Genomic DNA, 21,326 nt, shown 5'->3' with positions numbered 1-21,326 from the left:
ATTGGTGATCTGACTGCTGCTCTTCGTCGCACTGCCACTCCCGGACACCTGCGGATGAATGGTCGTCTGGTGCACCGTGATGGTCGTGCGCGGCTGCTGTATTTGGATCTGCTGCGACGACGTTGTGGTCTGCAAAATAAACACAAACACACATCAGCCACCATTGACAAACATCCACAAATCACTCTGCATCTCACCTCTTCGTGGCCAGGCGACGATCCCACAATGACAGTCACCGGCACGGAAACCTGCATCTTCTGCCTCTCCTTCTCGTGCTGCTTCAACTCCTTGGCCTTCACCTTGTTCTGAATCTCCGTCATCTGCTCGCGACTCAGCTCCGGCTCCATCTTCTCCACCTTGATGGCCTTCTGCTGCCCACCAATCTGCCCATTCGCCACATCCTCCGCAAACTCCCGCTCCTTCTTGCACGCCTCCTCGGCCTCCTGAACACTGCGCTGGTGCAACTCAAACGGCAACAGCACCTTCTCATACTTCTTATGCGTCAATCCCGGACTGTTGCGCTTCAGCGCCTTCCACAGCCGATTCACGCTCACCGTCTCGTAGCCGCCGAACTCCTGCACTCTCGTGTAGATATCGTACAGATTCACTGAGGAAGGAAAAGTGGCAATTAGCAAGAAAAGAACTGGACTACGCCTTGAGCGTCCAGCTGTGCAATTTCTCATGACAATCATTAAGAATTTATATGGACTGAAATCCATATTCTCCTATCAATTACAAACTTTTACTCAATCTACAGAATAAGATTTTATAATTATGATGTCTTTCATTAATTCTCTCAGAGATACTCAGTTAAATTTAATAGAGAAAATTGCTCCCTCGCGTGATAAATCGGTGTTCAATGAGATTCACCGTAAGAATTCTCTTCTTACGAAACAACAGAAAAAGCACTACAAATACAGAAAATGTTGTAATGCAGCGCAACTTGAAGCTTTCACGGACAAATGCAAATACTCTCAAGTTTCTCTCTTTCTCTCAGATTTCAAACGTTGAATTTTCCGCACTCAAATCACATTTCCCACCCGCAATTTAAATTAGAGACAATCAATTCTGTGCGCAGATGTACTTATCAGAGGCGATAACACGGTCTCGACAATCTAATCGGGCACTGAATAAAATGGGATTTCATGAGCCACAAAAGCGCCCATCTTTTCCCCACCCAGTGCGTGCAGAAGACATAATCAAATGTGTTGTCAGTTTATCACGGTGCTCGAGTGTATTATCGGCCACTTTATGTCTTCTCATGCGCAAAACCGTGTGAAGCCCACAAAAGTTGATATTCATGAGTGTGGGCAAAAGTGCAAATATAAATTCAATTAATCCCATATTTCGACCGATTTTCCTCAGCACACGCGTTTACAAATACACACACTCTATATGGACTCTCACCTCGCCTCAAGCTCAGCCACATAACCTTGGGTATCGGTGTCTTCCTCTCCACCATGAATTGATGCAGATCCGTGAGGAATTTCCTCTCGCTCTCCTTCTTCGCCTTCATCTTCTCCTCACTCATTTCACCCTCGTTCTCTGGCGCTTCCGTGCTCTGCTCCGTTTTCAGGCGCACCCTTTGACTCCTCTGGCTGTACCTCAGGTGCTGCACCTCCAGCTTGGCCTTTGCGAAACTCTGCGGAGGAGGAGACATGATTAGTGCATCACTTCGCAGCTGTAAAGTGCGTAGCGAGAAACGCTCAAGTGCAAAAGTGTTTCAATCTCTGATCTGCCCTATAAAATGCAAATTTCACACTTTAAGCGATGTCCGGTGACTTTCGGTGGAAAAATGACAATCAGTTTTAGCTTGAAAAAAGCTCAAGTTATCAATGTTATTTCAATAATTCTAAGACATTTCGTCCGGAAATCCCATAGAAAGTCTATGGAAATTCCCACAGAATTGCATAAGAATGTCATTTACACACAAAATCTCTCCTTTCACTTTGCACCCCAGCGATAATCCCTCAAATATCTTCTCACCATCTTCGACGAACAACTCGAAGACTCCGACTCGGCCGCAGATTCCGTGTCCGTGGAGTCTCCATACTTCCCGTGAGTCTCGGACGCTGTCTTCTTCCTTCGGCCACGCGGTCTTCCCTTGAATTTCGGCGCCAGATGATTGCACAGCAGCTCGTGTGCATCCAGCTCGGGATAGTCAAAGGTCTCCTTGCAGAACATGATGCGACTGCACGTGGCCTCGACTGCACTGCCGCCCAGAGCGTCCACCACTGTGCTCTTCAGCCAGTCCTCCATGTTCTCCATGCGCTTCATCAGCGCCCTGAAGCGGCAGTACTTGGAGAAGCTGATCACCGACACGCGCTCCGCGGTGCCAGAGCCAATCCTGAAGCCCCAATTCCACTCCAAGCCGGCGTCCAGCCACGACAGCAGATCATCCGCCTTGATCACCACGCGATCCGAAATGGCCACCACCTCGTCCTCGCCGTGTCCGTGGCGCCCCAGCGGCGTGTTCTCGGGCAAGAAGTACAGACGCAGGCCGATCAGCAGGCACTGCTCGCTCTTGTCGCGCCACACCATTCGGATCTCCGCCAGGCACGCGATGGCCTGATCGCTCCACGGACGCACGGGGATGCAGTCGCCCAGTCGCAGCACCGTTATTCGGCGGTTCTCCTCGCTCAGCTCGCGGCGCGGCGCATTCTTCCGCCGCGCGGACGTGTTGTTGTTGTGCGGCCCCTTCTGGGGCGTGTCGTGCGGCAGGATGAACGTGGGCGAGCTGGAGCCCGACGCGGGCGACGCTGCGTCGCCGGATGGCACGAAAGAGACGATTTGCACCTGACTGTAGAAGGTGTAGGGTCCATGGTAGGCGCTCGGTGGTCCAAAAGCCTGCAATAGAGAGTTTCACGTTTAAAAAATGTGAATAAATTCGGGAAAATATTCAATCTGAAACTATCTGAATATTCTAATGAAAGGAGAAATGCATATCGATAATCCCAATTTGCCCGTATTTCTCCTAAATCGCAAAAACGTGCTTGCTAATGAGAAAATCATCCGAAACAGTTCCAAAATAGCATTATCAGGCAAATTTGAGTGAACAAATATTAACTCTGTGGCAGGAAAGAGTATTTTCCCACTCATTTCGTGCCTCAATGAAGAGCTTTATCAATTTAATTGTATGATAAACTTGCAAAGTGTTTTATCACAGTAACTGATAAAACTCTATCAACAAGCGAGCAAATAATAGCAAAACATTTCTCAGACATTTCTCAAACTGATTCCTCAAATATATAACACCCAAAACTTTTGCTAATCCATTTCATGCACACAGATAAATCATCGTTCAACAATAGCTGAAAGAATGTTGAAAATTTTGGGGGAAAGCAACAGAAAATTGAATGCAAAAATTCACACTGTAGATTGAAAGTGGTAAAATTTTTCGGAATTCTGAAGAACGAACAAAAATAGACCAAATCGATTTCACTCAATTCAATATCATCATCATTATGCGCATTTTGCGCTTCAATCGCACAGGTTATAAGAACACATAGAACATGTTAAATGCTTTGCATTCGATTCAGATTCAGCGATTAAGCGCAATGGGACAAATAAAGAGTTAAATATCCCCTATTTTAATAATTGACAAACTGCTTTTTCACCATTCGACCAAAGCCACTCGATCATACAATTGACAACTCAACACACTCTTCTTGTTGTCAACAACTGATACGACTTAACAGTTGCATGTGAAACTAATGCAGCTTATCACGAAATCAGGAAGAATTTAACGACAGCCTCGAATGTCATTTGCTCAGCGACTTAAAAACACATTCATTTATGTGACACAAAAGCCGTAAGTCATAAATATCAAGTATTATGTGCAGAAAAAGAGTCCTTCTCAAGCACACACAAGCCATTTTATATTCATGCTGAGCAACTTGTTATTTCTCTCCATAAATATAGAAATAAGTGATAATCACTGAATACATTTACTATTGACGATACTTTGTACAGAATTTTTAATCAAAAATGGAGAACCTTGAGTTTCATGTATTCATCATACTTTTTTTGCTCTCTTCTCAGCCGTCTTTCTCATTTATCTTTTTATTTTCGCTCTTCATCAGTGGAATTTCGATTGAAAATACTTTCAGCATAGCTTAAACACAAACTTGCCTGCAACTCAGTTGAAGGAAAATTGATAATTAATTAATTGGTTAAAGGAAAAAGAGAGAATTAAACCTGTCTTGGAACATGATTTTAGTCTAATTATTTCCTCTTTTCAGAGACATTTTTTGAGCCTTTTTATCCAATATTTAGCTGACAAAACAAAACATTTATTCAGTCACATTCAATTAACACACAATAAATGATTCCTTTTCAGCCATATTTGGCAACTGTTATCGTGGAAAATTGATATTTTCCAGCCTCTCACTACATTTCATATTTGTTGAACATGTTTTGCAAACAAATAATTAACCAGTCATTAAAAGTGGAACAATAACCCAGAAATATATTTAAAAAAAAATAAAATACCTTCAAACTCAGCATCAAAGCACAGTTGAAAAGGTGCTTTTGCATTGCATGATTTGAGTTTTTAGCACTCAATGAATTGCAAAAGTGCCTCTCAGCATAAAATGTTTTTCCAAACCGTTTCATGTAGAACTTGGCGCACCAAAACATGTTGGATTGCTAAAGAATCGCTCAGTTACATAACAAGTTTTGTCGTTATCACTAGTTTCCTCAACACACACACACACACTCACGCCCTGAGAAGCACACACACAAACGCACAATCACACACATCAGCATTCGTACGCATGTTTGTGGACTGAATTATTAAATTTTCGTTTTTCATCGCCTCGATGAAGCACACAGAAGAACACAAGAACAAAATGGATCTCAAATTGTGAGAAAATCAACAACACCACAAGCCATGGAATAACAATACATTGCAGAGTGTTTCCAAGGAAAAACTAAATGAAAAATGTGAGCGTATTAGTGGCAAAAGCTGTTATGAATTAATTAAAACAATTCAAATATTGTTGTAAATATTTAATCGCCCGATACATAATACCCATATTAAATACATAACAGTTGCCATGAATCTGAATTGTAATTCTCCCTCATTACACATACAATATAATATAATATCTTCCAACAGAGCTTCGGCTTTTATGTGCCTGAATTGGAAGATTTGACTTGGCGTGCGAGCGAGAGGGATGGATATTTTTTGTGTGCCACACATTTATATACATATATAAGCATTTTGTGTAATTTTGCCTACATAGCCAAAGTTTCACTGTAAATGTGGTATTTCAAGAAAATTTTCTTATTCTTCTCCTCTTCTTTCCAACTCAACAATTTACATATAACATTTTACAGGTTTTATTTACCTCTATTCTTCTCCCTCTCATTTTTTCTTCCCCCTCTCGCAGAGACAAAAAAAAACACAGCACACAAGAAAAGCATTATACACAAAAATTAAATGTTGAATCACACACTAAAATAATAAAATATGTATCAATTTCTCATGCCATTAATGTTGCTTTGCATGTGAAAACTATTCGAGCAATGAGCATTTTTTTTTTCTTCTTCTTTTTTTTCCACCATTTGCGCACTCATTTCCACACTCAAGCGCAATATTTCTCTCCTCGTTTGCCTTTAATAAAACTGCAAAAAACGGAGGAAAATCAAAAGAGGAAATTGATAAAAGTGGTGCAACTTTGTGAGAAAATAACAACATTTTCCTCCTCTTCTTTCTCCATTCCACCAAACAACCATCCATCTCACTCTCTCTCTCTCGCTCTTCCTCATGCACACACAAATCTGCTCAAAAGTCAGTCCATTTTGTTGGCAAGGAGAGCAATTTGTGCGGAGGGAAATACAGAAATTAGGGGAAAAAGTATACACTGTATTCCTCGCTTTGTCAGTTCTTTAATGCTATTTGAGGTAAAAAAAAAGAGCACAGAGAGGCAAAAGTTGAGTGAACAGAATAAAAAAAACAAGTACAAGGCTATCGATTAAATACCGAAATAGCAGTTGAGAGAAACTGAGAAAAGTCAGAGGCAGGAAGACTCGGCGATAGGCCAGCATGACCAGAGAGATCGCGAGTGCACAACAAGTGAAAACGTGAACAAAGAGACAGATCAATGTCGTGCGATATCGCGCACAGATGGATTAGGCAGCCCCAAAAATAAACACTCGTCCGTCACGCTCGCGAGAAATGGACAAGAATTGATAAGAGGTCAAGAATGGGAAAAACAAGTGATACCGCTGATGACCTAACAAGTACAGCGGAACAGTGCAAAAAAAGAAGAACCACTCTGCGCGCCAATGGACTGCGAAAGAGATTGAAAGGCGGACACAACAATAAAATACTGAGAAGACGAAAAGAGAGGCAATAAGCAAACGCGCGATAAGCCTTCTGTGTCAGTCAAGCTTGTGGCAGCTGTGATTCATGAGCAAACAGATTTCCACAATACCCAGTACTTAACAGCGATCATGGAGTGATATTGGTGTTGATTGCGTAAGAACAAAAAAAACACAAGAAAATCGGGAGGAAAATGTTGACTTAAGATTCACTGAGTATTCATTGAGTGCTTTCTCAAATTGTGGTTAGATTAGGCTATAGAATTGACTCACTTTTAGGGTTAAATAGACAAATTAAACACAGAATTAACACTAGATAGCTCTAGACATGATTTCCACGCTCGTAAATTACATTTTGCCCATCAAATTGAGGTTTTTCTGCACATCGGATTTTGACATCTTACCAATTGGCCACGCTGACCACTCGACAAGTGCTTCGGAGGGTAATTTTTGACAGATCGCAAAGTAAAAACAAACTAAATAACTCTTTTCAGTGCTATTTGCGCCAAATGAAAGCTATTTCAATTGTCTAAGCATATTTCGAGATTGAAGATTTAAATTTGGCCACGATGGCCACAAAGTGCTTCCAAGTGTTGAATACAAAATTTGTCTAATGTACTAAAATTCTTCCCAATCTTTTTCTGTATTTGCATTGATGAAAAATATATTTTTCTACCATTCATACTTATGAATTGGGCAAATAAAGGACATTTTCCAATCTTCAACTCACTATTGAGAAGTGCAAGAGCTGTGAAAATTTGCCACACACCTCAAAATAAGCACAAAAAGTATTTTTGGTGAATTAACAAATTTCTCTCTGACATTTCCTCTTAATTTAATTCAACATGAAATTTATTTTTCTATATCGCTTTAGCCTCTATCGATTCTGACAAAGACCCCGAAGAGTTCTGTTTCAGCTTTATCATCTCCTTGTTTTTTACTCTCTCTCTCTCTCTCTCTCTCTCTCTTTCTTTCGTCTCCTTTTCAACACACACCAGAATTACAATCAAACGAAATGAGACGTTCTTTTTTCACTCACACTCTCTTCTGGGTCTGTTTTCTTCTGTAATTCCTACACCATTTTGTTGTTCAATGTATAAAAATTTCCATAAAGAGGAAAAATATAAATGGATAAGAGTATTAAGAAACTCACTCCTTTTTCCCAATGCCATCGTTGAATATACTTCCATATTATGCCATCTATATGTGGCAATCCCTGTTATCTACTCGCTATTTTCTTCTCTCACTGTGCGATATATTGGCAGAGAAAGCCAGGCGACATTGTGCTCTCTTTCTCCCCTTTTCCCCCCCTTCACACCCCCTTCGCCCTTAGTCGCCTTCCCCCCTCCCCGACAAAGTGCATGAGCAATCCTCTCCCAATTGCTCTCTCTCTCAGCTCTCTCCCAATGTTTATTTGAACTTGTGTTGCCGTATTATTTTCATTATACATACATACATATACCCACACGCCATATACATTGCGCTTGTTGCCTCTTCACCAGACACCCCACTCTCGCGCCATCTCGCTCTCACCCACTCTAGCGCTGTGCGCCAGAGCGAGAGGCGAACGGAGAGAATAAGAAATCAAAGTTTATATCTCCACACTCTTCCTCTCTCGCTCAATTCCAACATCGGAACACTTTGCCATGTACTCTGGGGCACAGCGTATACACAATTTAGGGATAATATGTACCGAAAAACTAAAGCACATAATGTGCCACAAGCAGTAAATACCATTTTATTAACCAGTACTGGAATGAATTTTCACTTCTTTCACCATCCAAAAACCCCAGCGAATCCTCCCCTCTCGCCCGCACATTATGTACAAACCCTGCGCGCCTATGTATCATCCACACACATTACACATCATTTAACATGTTCCTCCTTTGGCCACACTTTTTCCCCCGCACACTCAAGCCCAGGGCAGCCCAAAAGCCATTGGAAAATACACATAATAATGCCACGAGTATGGTTTATGAAACCCCCCCCCCCCCCCCAAAAAAAAAACCTTATCAGACAAAAATTAAAATGGTAGAAAGTTTATCAAGTGTTTTTGATTGAAATGTTATTTCATACACACACACATACAAAATAATTAATCTTAACTGATAATTTTCCCATATTCTTCTCTCCTCAAATTTTATTCACCCCAAAATAAACTCAATGTCACACTTTGCTGGCTTTTTCGAGCTCATACAATATCTCTATGCTTTTCCTCTCTTCCTTTTCAATGGAATATGTATATATTGAGCAACATCTGCCATGGCAGTTGTAATAAAAATCGATAAAACACTGTTTTGCAAAGTAATTACATCATAACATTCGATGGGGAGAAGTTATCAATATTATTTACCTGTTCAATTCCACACAAAAATATGCGTTGAAAATATTCTCAACCCCTTTGACGAAGCAATATGCCCAATGATTTAAGAGAATTAAACCAAAATAAAGGATCTTATAGTTTTAAATTGCATCTGTAAACATTGTCTTTCATCACACTATTTTTTCATTGCTCGTATACAAGAGTCTTGAGAGCTGCAAAATGACTGTTTTCTACTCAAAAGGCACTAAGTGTAAAAAGTACGGCAATAAAATTCATTTTAAAAGCCAAAGCACGTGCAGAAAAATTGACTGCAAAAAGTCATAAGAGTATTTCTTTTGCTGGAAACTAAGAAGTAAGAACAGCTTTAATTTAAACAAATCAATGTTTCAAAAGATGACGTAATAAAATAGTGAAATATAAGACAAAGAACAATGAAACTCTTGATTAGAAACTCAACCAAAAATCTGTATCTCAACATCTCAACATCTCCATGTTTTGAGGTTTTCTCTCTGCACTTCATCTCTAAGTTTTCCCAATGATTATGCAAGAATTCTCAATGCGGAAAACTTTCCCCGAAAAAAAAATATATCGCAGTGTTTCCGAAATGGCATAATTTGTCGCTTCAAAATGAATTTATCCGCGGTGGCACAAGTTATCAAGCGCGTCGCTTCATCTGCTTAACAAAAAAACATAACTGTTTTGTTTATATTCCAACAGTCCAGAGAACTTTCTCCAAAAAATAACCACACACACAAAAATATCACTTTTCGCATGAGAGGCGCGCGCATTAATGGAGATTTTCGCTGAGAATTCTTCACCATTTTCCACACTCCTTCTTTTTCTCCTTATGTGCCTGGATGGAGACACAGAACTTCAAACGGAGCTCATGCGTTGTCCCCGTTTTGTCAAGAGAAACTTTCATCCCATGTTGCAAAGGAGACAAAAGACTTTGGCAATGAAAGAAAATCACTTCCTTTGAGCGCTCGTCTTATCAATGACCTTCTCACAGAATACGCTTGAGCTTTCCTCTTCTCTCTCTCTCTCCCTCTCTCTCTCTCCCCCAAAAAACACCATCAATTTTACACCGCGCTCGTCTTCGCATCGATCACTTCCCCGCGCACACACAATTATGAAGAAAAAAAAAGTATAATGTGTAAATTGTGTAATACTTGGACCATGAACTGTTTGTGTGAGTGCAAAGACTGGGTTTTGAAAAGCCCAGGGAAGAGAGACGCAAAAGAACCCGAATGTTTTCGTTGTTCAACCCGATGAAGGTCTCTTTTATTTAGCAAGATTAATTTATGTACTCTTTGTTGACTAATAAAAATCATTTATGCTCATTTTCTCTTTGTCAATTCATCTCTTCTCTCTCTCTCTGTCTTTCTTTCTCTGTGTGATCAACATTCGTTGAGTATCGCTCGAGTGGGTAAAAAAAATATCGTGATTATCACATTTTTCACTGCTATGGTAAGCAAACGTTCAATATAATATTCTTACTCTTCCTTCTCGCTTGCACTCTTCCTCAAGTCATTCACTCTCTCTCTCTCTCTCGTCTCACACCACACAATATATCGTCATACAACATTGAGGCATTGTCAAATGAGATTTTTCTTGTCTCTCCTTTCGTTTCCCTCTTCAAACACCCATAAATCTGTCGCTGTATTTAACATTTCGCTGTGCGATGTATTTGTGGATATATTATTTGTCATGAAAACCAATTCGCCCAGTTTGTAATACAACTGATATGACAATTCAGATTATCCAGCTAAAATTTCTTTGTTTAATCAATAAACATTTCATTTCACTACAGCTTTTTTCCTCGCTCCTTTCATCGCTCGCGCGCCTCAGCAAAACGCCACGATATGCTATTTTTGAGGGACACATTCAATTAAATTTAGAATGCGACAAAGACGGTGTGGAATGACTTCAAAAGAAAAGAAAAAAAAGAGTGAAGCAAAAGAGAGAGAAAAAAATACCACTTTTTAGCCACTCATCGCAACTGCATTCAACTGTTCTTTGCATTTAGCGCATTAAGGGATTATTAATTGCAAAAAAAAAAAAACATAAACGCAGAGGTGAAAAAGAATCATACTTGCAAAGGTTAGAAATCTGGTATAATTAAATTACCTTCACTTCCATTACATGTAAAATGTAATAATTTTAATTTCACTTGATGTGCTGTTTTTCCTCACTAGTCTTTCTCGTTTTTCTGCTCAACAGCCAACCCAGCAACACAGTTGATCGCAAGCAAGTGCGCCAGAGCGAGACGGGAGATTTCTTGTCTCTCTGCCGTCTTAAATTATTATGTTTGTCGCTTATAGAAGTCTCTCCTTTTATTTCAATAATCGCAATTCTCGATGAAACACACCAAAAAAATAAATATTTCAAATGCGCAATTTCAGCACAATTCCTCACACAAAACTTCTTCAATGCAATTTCACTGGATTTTTCTTTTCTCTCCTTCACACTCCACGCCAAAGAATTAATTATCACTGCTCGTCTCTTCTTCCATACTTCATAAGTGGGATTTTGGGAGAATTACACGTCATTGCATCGCAGTGAATGTTGAACTTTGACCAAAAAATAAAACCTCCCCTTCAAAATATACGGGCAAAAACTCAATAGCTCCCCAATTGCACTCCTTGAACACGTTTCTCGATGCACGACTGTGGATTTTGTAGTGCAAAAATCCACTGACTGCGCTAACGTATTAATCGTCAGTAAATATGTTTATAGGACTATTTATCAGGCGTCTCTATTTTTCACTGCGCTCACTTCACTCACACCACGCCAAGCGTCAAGAGCGCTCAATGAGCTGTCAGCCTGTGTGCGTGACGCACACACTCTCCCACCATCGAAGTGTGCGTGGCGATTTTGAGAAAATATCAAATTGATATGAAATTCGTGTGATTTTTTTTTCCTCTTTCTACCCCCTCTCACACTCTCTCACTCACTCTCTGTCTCCTCCGCAAGAGCGCGCGACTGTCTCTCTCTCTCCCGAGCACTCTCTCACTCTCTCGTCAGCGAACAGCGAAAAGCCAACTCCTCAGCTCAGCGACTGCGACAAGACTGAACTCTCATGAGAGGCCAACAGCCGTCGGCTCGCCATCTTCGGCTCCACGAGCGGGACGCCCTCTCTCGGCGCTCATTCCGTCTCATTAGAGCCCCAAATCGGAGGCTCCCTGCGATGCCACAAACTGACACCGAGAGCCACCCTTTCCACTCTCTTCGCCCGGGCTCTTGGAGAGTCCAATTGGATCTAATCCGCAGCCAGAGAGGAGATTCTCATGTGACAGCGACAGAGCAAGAGAGAGACGCCAAAGTGCGTTAAGTACATTGAATAATCGACGGGGTTTATCAACTCCACGGAGAATTCTGCGAAGCGGAGTGAATTGAAGCGTTCCGTTGCAAGAGTCTCTCTATAATGTCGAGGATGACGAGTAAACAAAATACTTTACCGAGTTTTTCCAGGGGTTAATCAATTTGAAGATGCTGAAAATTAAAATCAAGACTTCTTGAGGTGTTTCTTTTTGTACACCAAATCTCAATTTGTAATTAATCTCTGGAGTTTCTATTCAATGAGCCTCTTTATGCCGTGCCAAGTTAAATGCTGCATCAATTTTAATCCAGCATTTAACTTAACCGGCGTAAAGAAGCTCAATGTTCATGTTTAGAGAATTTATTATAAGCTTAAATTGAAAAATCAACCCATAAATGCTGATTTCAAGTCTAAAATCGATCAAGAAGCTCCTCAAAATGGTAAGTTTTTCACCTTCAAAGCAATTGTGATCTCGATTAAAGGCTAAAATCTATGTAAATTCCTGCAAAATGTGTCTCAATCGTTTCTCAATCATTTGAATATACTCAGAAAAGTTCCAAAGATGTGCAAAGACGGTGAGAAGAAAAACTCAGTCACGGCTTCTCTCAGCTGATGAACCCTCTGAGACAACCATTTGATCTTGTTTGGCACATTGAATTACCTCAAACGCCACAACGATGAAAACCATTTAAGGGATTTCGCTCGGCGAGCAAGAAAAAGAAGAGCAAGAATTTAAACAGAAAACACAACATTTTTTTTTATCTCTCCAGCAGAAATACGAAATAATGCTGATTTGTGGATTTCTCTCTCTCTCTCTCTGTTTCTCCCTTTTCATAATCAAATTGCTGGCATCTGAAAAACAGTGGCAATTAATAAATAAATAAATTAATATTATTTGAAAATTGCTGATGTCTTCTCAGAGGCAAAAGTTCCGTTTTACACTTCTCTGGCGATTACGTAAATAACATATTCCAATGCTTTCCCTCCTCGTCTTCGCCGTCATTTCGTGTGCTTCTGTCGGTATTCAGCATTTTATTCTCTCTCTCTCTCTCTCCCTCTCGCTTTGCACTATTATTGAAAAAAGAAGTTGAGCAGCACAGAGAGTGGAAAAAAGGCGAAGAACACTGTGAATAAACACTTTTTTGCCATACTTTTCTCTGCTTATCATCATCGCGCAATGCTAAAGACACACTTTTTTTCTTTCTTTTATATATCTTTCTGACTTTTATTCTATCTCTCATTGTAATTTTTACTTTGTTTCACCACTCAACTCTATTTCTCCCCCCGCAAATTCTGCATAAAATTGTATTTCTAGTTTTCCTTCTTCTTCTTCTCCTTTCTTTTCAATAATGCTAAAATTTATATATATATATATATATATACTTTTTTTTCTTAGTAATTTTTCATCTTTATTTATATAAAATTATCTGTACTTTTTAGATTCTGTTAGTGATTTTCTCCCTCATCATACATTAATGTCACTTTTTTATCCGTTTAACATCATCGTTTCTTCTCATTCTCAGAATTGCGTTTCAAAAGATATTAAAATCTTTTTTTTTGTAGTTGTTTTCTTATCTAAACACATTCAACAAATCCAATAATTTGGTTCATCTCTCTCTCTCTCTCTCTCTCTCTCTCTCTCTCTCTCTGTCTTTCTCACTTGAGAATATTGAGTGAAAATGTGTCCTTTCTCAGCTTATTTTTCTTCCTTCACTGAGATGTAAATCAATATGAAATATTTCTCTTAAAAAGCGCACATTTTTTTATTTTTCTCTCTCTCACTCTCTTTTGTAAGTTTGTTCAAAGAAAATCCATAACTATTCTACACATTTCACATTTTGGTGTGGTTGTGTGTGTGTGTGTGTTTACAGAGTAGATTATAAAAGAAACATAATGCAGAAAACGTATTAATATGCCTAAAATGAACTATATTTACCATTTAATGTACACCTTCTATTACTCCTCCTTGTCTATCTCCTCAATTTCCCACTCATCGTGTCTCTGTCTCTCGCGCGCTGTTGTAATATTGGTTGAATGTATATAACAAAAGGCCCACAATTTACATACGCACGCTGTTTTCCACCTTCCGCAACCCCCGCAAAACATGACTCCGACCAAAACTCACCCTCAGCGCCACCCCTTCTTCTTCTTCCCTATTTCCACCAACTTCCCAACTACACTCACTCGTCGATTCATGCACTTTCTGTGATTCCATCATCAGCACAACAACTGTCTTTTTAGCCACAATTTTCGCCTTTTTGCCTGCGCTTCACTCACGAACAATTCATAAATTAATTTCTTCAAAAGAAACACACACTCTCTTGCCCGTGTGTCCTTCGCGCGCCACTTTCTCTATCATCGCACATCCTTCTCACCTCATCATCAGAGCATGTGTGCACTTATCACGGAAACGAACAACAACAACAACAGGGAAAAGAATCCTTGCGACGCTCAGATGTGATCTCATTGCTGCTCGCGCAGTTGTTTCCTCCTCTTCTTGCTCCACAACTCGTGACAGTCCTGCCAGGTGGGCAATTGCGGTATTGGCATTCTGCAGAGAAATAAAGCACAGCATTAGAATCATGATTCTCATCAATTAGCACAAAAATCTCCACTTCTTTCTCCCCCTCTTTCTCTCTCTCAACATTCTCGGCAAATTCCCCGAGAATACAATTTAATTCGCATCTAAAGAAATTGATTTTCATGCCAACAACAAAACTCTCCTTCACCACAATACAGTGATTACCAACAGAAGTCAGTTCATCAATTGTGAATTGAGAGCCAATAGATTTGGCCAAATCAATGCTAAAGACATTAGAATGACGTTTAGAAATCTGATTCCATGCTTCATTTCTCCTCCATTTCAATCGATTTGCGCTTTTAATCATCAATTAAACCATGGAAAATTATTTTGATCAGTAAATTGGATGTTTGATATCATGTATGAAAAGTCACAAAACATGAATGATTTCCAATCAAATTTACCATTTTTCTACTAAATTTCAACACATTTCAAACATTTTCAACCCCCCCAAAATGTACGATAATTGCAAATATCTCATTATCTAATCAAAGCCAAATCGGATTGTTAATTGATACGCACTTTGTTACCTGTCTCAAATAGCAATGCTTTTGTCATATTTCTCAAGAACATCTTGTCCACCTTTCAAAAAGGATGACAAACACAGCACAGCAGAAGCTTCAACTACAGTTTACAGTCCTTTTTTCCATTGATTTTATATTGAAACATAAAAGAATATATGCTTGACTTCGCTCTTTGAGCTCTAAATCGTACTTTAGCCTTTCAAATGCTTCCACTTCTTTAGTATTCAGTCAAACTATGACGTGAAATCTCAACACAATTGCATAGAAAACATTCTTCTTCTGCACTCTTTATACTTTCCTCACAAGTTCTGTCGTTAAACATTTATCAACTTAGAGGACTTGAGATGTTACATTTTCAGCCAATGTTCCGTGTATAAATCCAATTATCTCAACACTCTCCTGTCCAATATGAACCTTAATCACAGATTGTGAGCTTCTGTGATGAATTTATCAGCTAATTCCTTTCCAATAACAACATTAATGCACTTCTTTTTCCTTCCTTCATCTCTCTAAAATCAATAAACCAAAGCATGGTGAATCATGTTTCACAATTCATTAAATTTTCTCTGGCATTTCATCAAATTCCAAAAGTATCAAAACTTCTCAAGAATCCCCACAAAATCTCCTCCACAATTTGATTTGTGGCTTCAACATATTCAATTAACTGAGTGAAATTCATATTAATACTCACTGTTCAGGATTGCAGTTCTTCAGCCACGCCGACTTGAGCGCATCCTCGGCCGTGATTCGCCTGTCCGGATCCAACTCCAGCATCCTGTCGAGCAGATCCAGCGCCGTGCCGGGCATGAAGATGAACTCCTCGCGCAGCCGCCGCCTGTGCTGCTTCTTTGGTTTGAGCGTGTGAAAGAGCGGCAAATTGATGATGGTCGGCCACACGGCGGGCGTCGGTGTGCCGCACAGGCGTGATATCAGGTCCAGCTGCAGCGCCTCCACGTTGGCCTGGAACAGGGGCTTCTTGAGGAACAACTCGCCCAGAATGCAGCCGCAGCTCCACACGTCTATCGACGGCCCGTAGCGCTCCTCGCCCAGCAACAGCTCCGGCGGTCGATACCACAGCGTGATGACCTTGTTCGTGTACGGACGCTGGCGGTCCTCGGCATTGTACAGGCGCGCCAGGCCAAAGTCAGCCAGCTTCACTTCACCTCTGCAAAGACAATCAGTGCGAAATGCAGTCAGTCAAGCGACGGCGAGGAATTCTCTGCCGCATATGTTCGACGTTTCAACGGTGAAACGTTTTAGGGAGTCTTTAGCACAATTGTTAAATAGAGTTTTGATACATTTGAGTATGAGAATAAACACTGAAATTATTCAAAAACATCTTTTGATACTTAATATTTTCACTTCATCACTAAATTCTTCTATTATTTCAGTTAATATTGCAATAAATAGCAATTAAAACAACTAGAAAGTTATATAAAATAACTAAAAGAGAACAATATCAACAGTTTAATGAAAGACTTTGTGGGAAATTCCGACAATTTTGACTCCTGATTTTGCTTTTGACAACTTATTAAGCAAAATAGAGAATTATTCAGTGAAAACTCTTCTTTGTCTCAATATCAAAACATTCTCTCATCATGTAACTATTGAATAGTGGCATTTTAGCTGGAAAGTTTCCCAAAATATTTACAAAAGCATGGAAATTTTAATGAAAAAAGAGTGACAAAATCACACTCACTTGTTATTCATGAGAATATTGGAACACTTGATGTCACGATGAAGGAAGTTCTTCTTGTGGCAATAATTCAATCCGTCCAGCAATTGACGCATAATACTCGCATTGTTCTCCTCCGTGAACTCCACCATGCCAGACTCCAGGAGTCCCATCAGGTCGTGATCCATGTACTCAAATACTAAATAGAATGATCCCTTGTCCTTCCTAAACTCTAAGGCATCCTGCTTGTCAGTCACCACTTCGCGCAAATTCACAATGTTCTTGTGATTGAGCTGCCGCAGAATCTTAATCTCGCGCACCGCCGTGATGGGAAAGCCCTCCTTCTCATTCTCCAAGCGCACTTTCTTCAACGCCACCAGCTCATTGTTGTGATTATCACGTGCCTTGTACACCTGCGACGACACACGCACATATTCAGAGACACAAGTTCACAAGAAGCGCCCCCACAACTCACCTGTCCGTAAGTCCCCTCGCCAATTTGCGCAATGACTTCAAACACGTCCACACTTCGCTCGCCCCAGTCGCGGCCGCTCGTGTTGGTGCGCGACGCTCTTCTGTGCAGAATCTTGGGACGCTTCCGCTTCACCATGGCCAGCACCTTCTTGTCCAGGCGCCCCAGACGACTCCTGGGCGGCGTCTGGTCGTCGTCGCCGCTGAAATCATCACCGCCGACCACGATCGGCGGCATTGGGAGCGTGAGAACGCCCTTCTTCGCCGACGACGTCGTCACACTGGCGGCCGCCTTGGTCGCCTTCAGCAGCGCCTTGGGCGGCAGCGGCGGCAGGGGCGGCGGCGTCACGTTGCGCGGCGGACTCGGCGTCTTCGTGTCCGCCAACTCCGACACATTCATACCCGGCGGCATTGGCAGCTTCGTGAGACTCTTCGACTTTGGCGCATAAGTGCGCGCCTTCGTGTCACTATTCTCCACTGACATCAGCACATTGTTCACACGGCTCGCATCCTGGGCGGGCAGCGGATTTGTCTGTCCCACCAGCGGAATCTCAATCAGGTTGGAAGTCATCTGTGTCGTTGGAATTGGAATGTCCACAATGTCCATGTCCTGCAAAGAGATACACACAGTGAGAAACACTGACAAAAGGACTCCCAAACACTCTCTTCACACTCACTATAGTTTGATTATTGTTGCCGCTGTCCCTGATGCCATTTGACGTCACCTCGGCGGCCGCCTCGTCGCCCTGCAGCGCCGCGTCGTCCTCCTTCCTCTCCAGAATCTCCTGCAGCGCCTTCTCGCGCTTGTGCTTGTCCTTCACCAGCTCGGCAAACAAACTCGTGTCGCTGATCTTCTCCTTCAGATCGATCTTCCTGATCGGCGGCGTCTTCGAGCCCTCGCGCATCGGACTCGCCGCCTTGGACTTGCGCGGCGAGCCGCCCCTGAACATCATCCGCGGACTGCGGCTCTTCGAGTGCAGCCGCGACGTCTTCAGCGGCGGCGACCCAGGCGGACTGTACGGCCGCTTGCGCGCACGCGACGACGATCTGCGCCGGTGAGCGGGCGACAAGCTGCCGGAACGACGCGGCGAGCGCCGTGGAGAGCGCCGCGGAGACCGCCTGGGCGATCGCCGTGGCGTCCGCCGGCGCGAGTCTCGCCGCCTGTCCCAATCTCTCTCCTTCCTCGCCGACGACGACGTGCGACTCTTGTACTCACCACGATCACTGGATCTCTCGCGCGGCACCGCCGAGTGTCTGGAGCGCCGAGACGACGGCGACGAGTACATCGAGTGACTGTGATGATGATCATCTGGCCAGGAAGAGACAACAAACAGCGTCAGCGTTGCCATTGCCAACAGAAACACCTGCTCTCGAGCGGACCTCTTCGTCCAGGCGTTCAATAAACGACAAATCATTCAACACCGAGCAGAACAGAATTTTCCCATGAAATCAGTTGAAAATCTTACAACAATTTTTAAGTGTTTTTCAACACTATTTTTCTGTCATTTTAAGATGCAGAACCAAGAGAATATTTGATTTTATGACCCGAATTTCTTTCAGTGTAAAGTAAATTCCACATTTTCTTCATGTTCTGCAACAAATTCCAAGTGAAAAAGAGGTAAAATGAGTCCCAAAGAACGCCCCAAAGATCTGTACTCACTCGGAGACTTGGCGCCCTCGCTGCTCTCCGCCTTCTTGTGGCTGTGATGGTGATTGGCGGGCGGCGCCTCGGCGTCCGGGCTGTGATACTTCCGCGTGTTGAGCGGCGGCGTGTGCGGCGAAGCCGCGAGCGTCTCTGCGCGCTTCCGCTCCGCGTGGCCGCTCTGCCGGCTGTCCGGGCGCAGTGGCGGCGTGGAGGGCGAAATGGGGCTGGCCTCGCGCACCACCGGCGGCGTCTTGGCCGGCGGCTCCTCCTCGGCCACCCTCGGCGGCGGCGTGAGGCTGTCCACGTCCAGCACCGAGTCATTCTCCGAGATGCTCTCCACGCTGCTCACGGATTTGTGGCGCGCGTGCTTTTTCCTCTTCTTCACCTTCTTCGACTTCTTGTGCTTCTTGTCCTTCTTCGAGCGCTTCCGCGGCCGCTCGTCGTCCTCGAACTCCGCCGCCAGCGTCGGTGACGACACGACGCACTGGATCTTGCCGAAGGCTTCCGGCGAGCGCTTCGACGGACGCGATATGGACGACGTGGACGAGGAGCCGATCGGCGAGCCGATGATCACGCGCCGCGTCGTCTCCGGGAGGTGCGACAGCGCCGGCTTCAGCACCACCTCGCGCTTGTACGAGAGGAAGGGCTTGCTGTTCGCCTGGCCATAACCGAACGCCTCGCCCTCGGACTCCGACTGGATCTCGCCCGCCTCCGGCGCCGAGAAATCCTCAGAGCTCACATCCGAGTACTCCACAATCCGCGAGACGTTCGCCGTGACGGCGGACGGACTGTTGCCATTCTTCTCCTCCGGCGTGCCGTCTCTGGAGCGTCGGCGCTTCCTGGACTTCTTGCCACTCTTCTTTGACTTCTTCCTCTGGTGCTTCATGCTGCGCTCTCTGTCCATTCTCTACTGCCGCGACGAGCACAGAATTGTGGGGCTGTGCGGAGGCACTCTAGCGGGAAACTGCAACACACAAGGAATCCGAAAGCTACACTCTCTGGAAAATTCCCCCGGACGAAGGGAAGTGAGGTTATGATCGATCACAGAGGAATTTCCCCAAGAAAACCCAACTCAGAGCCCAAATTTCCACGCAAATCCCACTCCAACCACCCCAAGACGCGTCACTGTCCGGGAATTCACTGCAGTTTACCACGCAATGGGGGCGTTTTGCGTGGAAAACCGAGCAACACTGGCGGAGCCCCCATGAGACGTCACAGCAAGATGGAAAAGTGTCCACCAAAGTGGCACGGAAGGCTCTACTCACCCATTTTCCAGTGCACATCCACACAAATCACCTACAGCACCACCAGAACACCTCACATTTTCACCACACACGAATTTTCTCAGTCAATTTTCCTCCAAGAGAGTCAACTTGTTTCCAATCAACAACTTCTGCGCTATTTTCTCAGCTATCCTCGCGCTGCTCAGCTTCTCCAGCACGCCTCAGTTCGCGTATCCTCTCAGTGGGGCTGCGGGCATTCAAATTCAGCGTTCCTCCTTGATGCGAGTCCCATTAAATCCCATTTAATTTCATCATCGCGAGGCTCCGCCATGAAAGAAAATCTCTTTAGCATTGATCGCTTCCGTGGTCAGACGCCCAGTGGCGCTGCGAACAGGAAAGCCACGCGAGCGCCACGCGCGGCGAATAGCATTTCCGCGCGCGATGCAATCGGCAGAGTCATCTAGTGGGAAAGCATGTTCAAATCTCTCTATTCCACCATCAATTGATTAATGTACAATTCATAGGGAATCTTGCTGGTCTGCGCGTCCACGGCGATGGCCATCATCTCGTCCAGTTCGTCCTGGCTGAAGGGCTCGCCCTCCTCCATCATCAGTTTGGCGAGGAAGTCGCGCGGAATGAAGCCCTTGCCGTCCGGATCGAGGATCTGGAAGGCCTTCAGGAGCCTCTCGGGCGCCGCCGGCTCCATTTTGCGCTCCAGCAGCAGCTGATGGACGTGCGGCAGGAACTTGGCCAGGTGCACAGTGCCATTGGAGTCCTCAAACTCCGTGGCGGAGATGATTTCGTTGATTTCATTCTCCGTTGGAACGCAGCCTGAGAAGGAATTTTTGGCGGGATTTCAGGACACTTTTGCGCGCCAAAATTGAAGCAATTTGAAAGTGCTGAACAAGAACTGAACCAACTCAACACTTTTAGAGACTTCTGGCCACAATTTCTTCCCCTTGAACGCCTCATTTTCCATTTTACTCACCCAGAAACCTGAGAATTGTGCCAATTTCCCTCACATCGACGACTTTGCTGCCGTGGTGGTCGAAAATGAGGAACGCATCGGCGATCTTCCTCTCCAGATCATTGGTGATGTTCACTGGAAAATGGAAAATGCGCGCCAAATCATTAGCAAAGTGTGGGAAGAGAGAAACAGCTGCAAATTACCCGGAATGTCAGCTTCTTCCATGGCCTTCTGCGCTTGTGAACTGATTATTCTTCCCATCGACCAAACA

The 21,326-nt window shown here is 43.4% G+C and overlaps 2 protein-coding genes across 2 annotated transcripts; both read right to left on the bottom strand.

Annotated features, from left to right (window-relative positions):
* Positions 1-13,352: 13,352 nt before the first annotated feature.
* Positions 13,353-20,436, bottom strand: LOC132266082 (cyclin-dependent kinase 12). The gene is made up of 7 exons (XM_059766919.1): positions 20,131-20,436; positions 18,881-19,829; positions 17,898-18,529; positions 17,225-17,830; positions 16,774-17,162; positions 15,766-16,239; positions 13,353-14,520 (listed from the first exon to the last, which is right to left on the bottom strand). Exons 2-7 carry the CDS (start codon positions 19,767-19,769, stop codon positions 14,433-14,435), a joined length of 3,078 nt encoding a protein of 1,025 aa, XP_059622902.1. The 5' UTR covers positions 19,770-19,829; positions 20,131-20,436; the 3' UTR covers positions 13,353-14,432.
* Positions 20,437-20,575: 139 nt separating this feature from the next.
* LOC132266155 (dynein regulatory complex protein 8) lies at positions 20,576-21,316 on the bottom strand. Its single transcript, XM_059767006.1, has 3 exons — positions 21,259-21,316; positions 21,077-21,190; positions 20,576-20,919 (listed from the first exon to the last, which is right to left on the bottom strand). Exons 1-3 carry the CDS (start codon positions 21,314-21,316, stop codon positions 20,576-20,578), a joined length of 516 nt encoding a protein of 171 aa, XP_059622989.1.
* Between the last annotated feature and the right edge of the window lie 10 nt (positions 21,317-21,326).

This window comes from Phlebotomus argentipes, unplaced genomic scaffold, assembly GCF_947086385.1.
Source record: "Phlebotomus argentipes unplaced genomic scaffold, Phlebotomus argentipes genome assembly contig_5, whole genome shotgun sequence".
Taxonomy (NCBI): domain Eukaryota; kingdom Metazoa; phylum Arthropoda; class Insecta; order Diptera; family Psychodidae; genus Phlebotomus; species Phlebotomus argentipes.
Note: the sequence above shows the minus strand (reverse complement) of the source record. Positions and strands in the feature narration are given on the sequence as shown.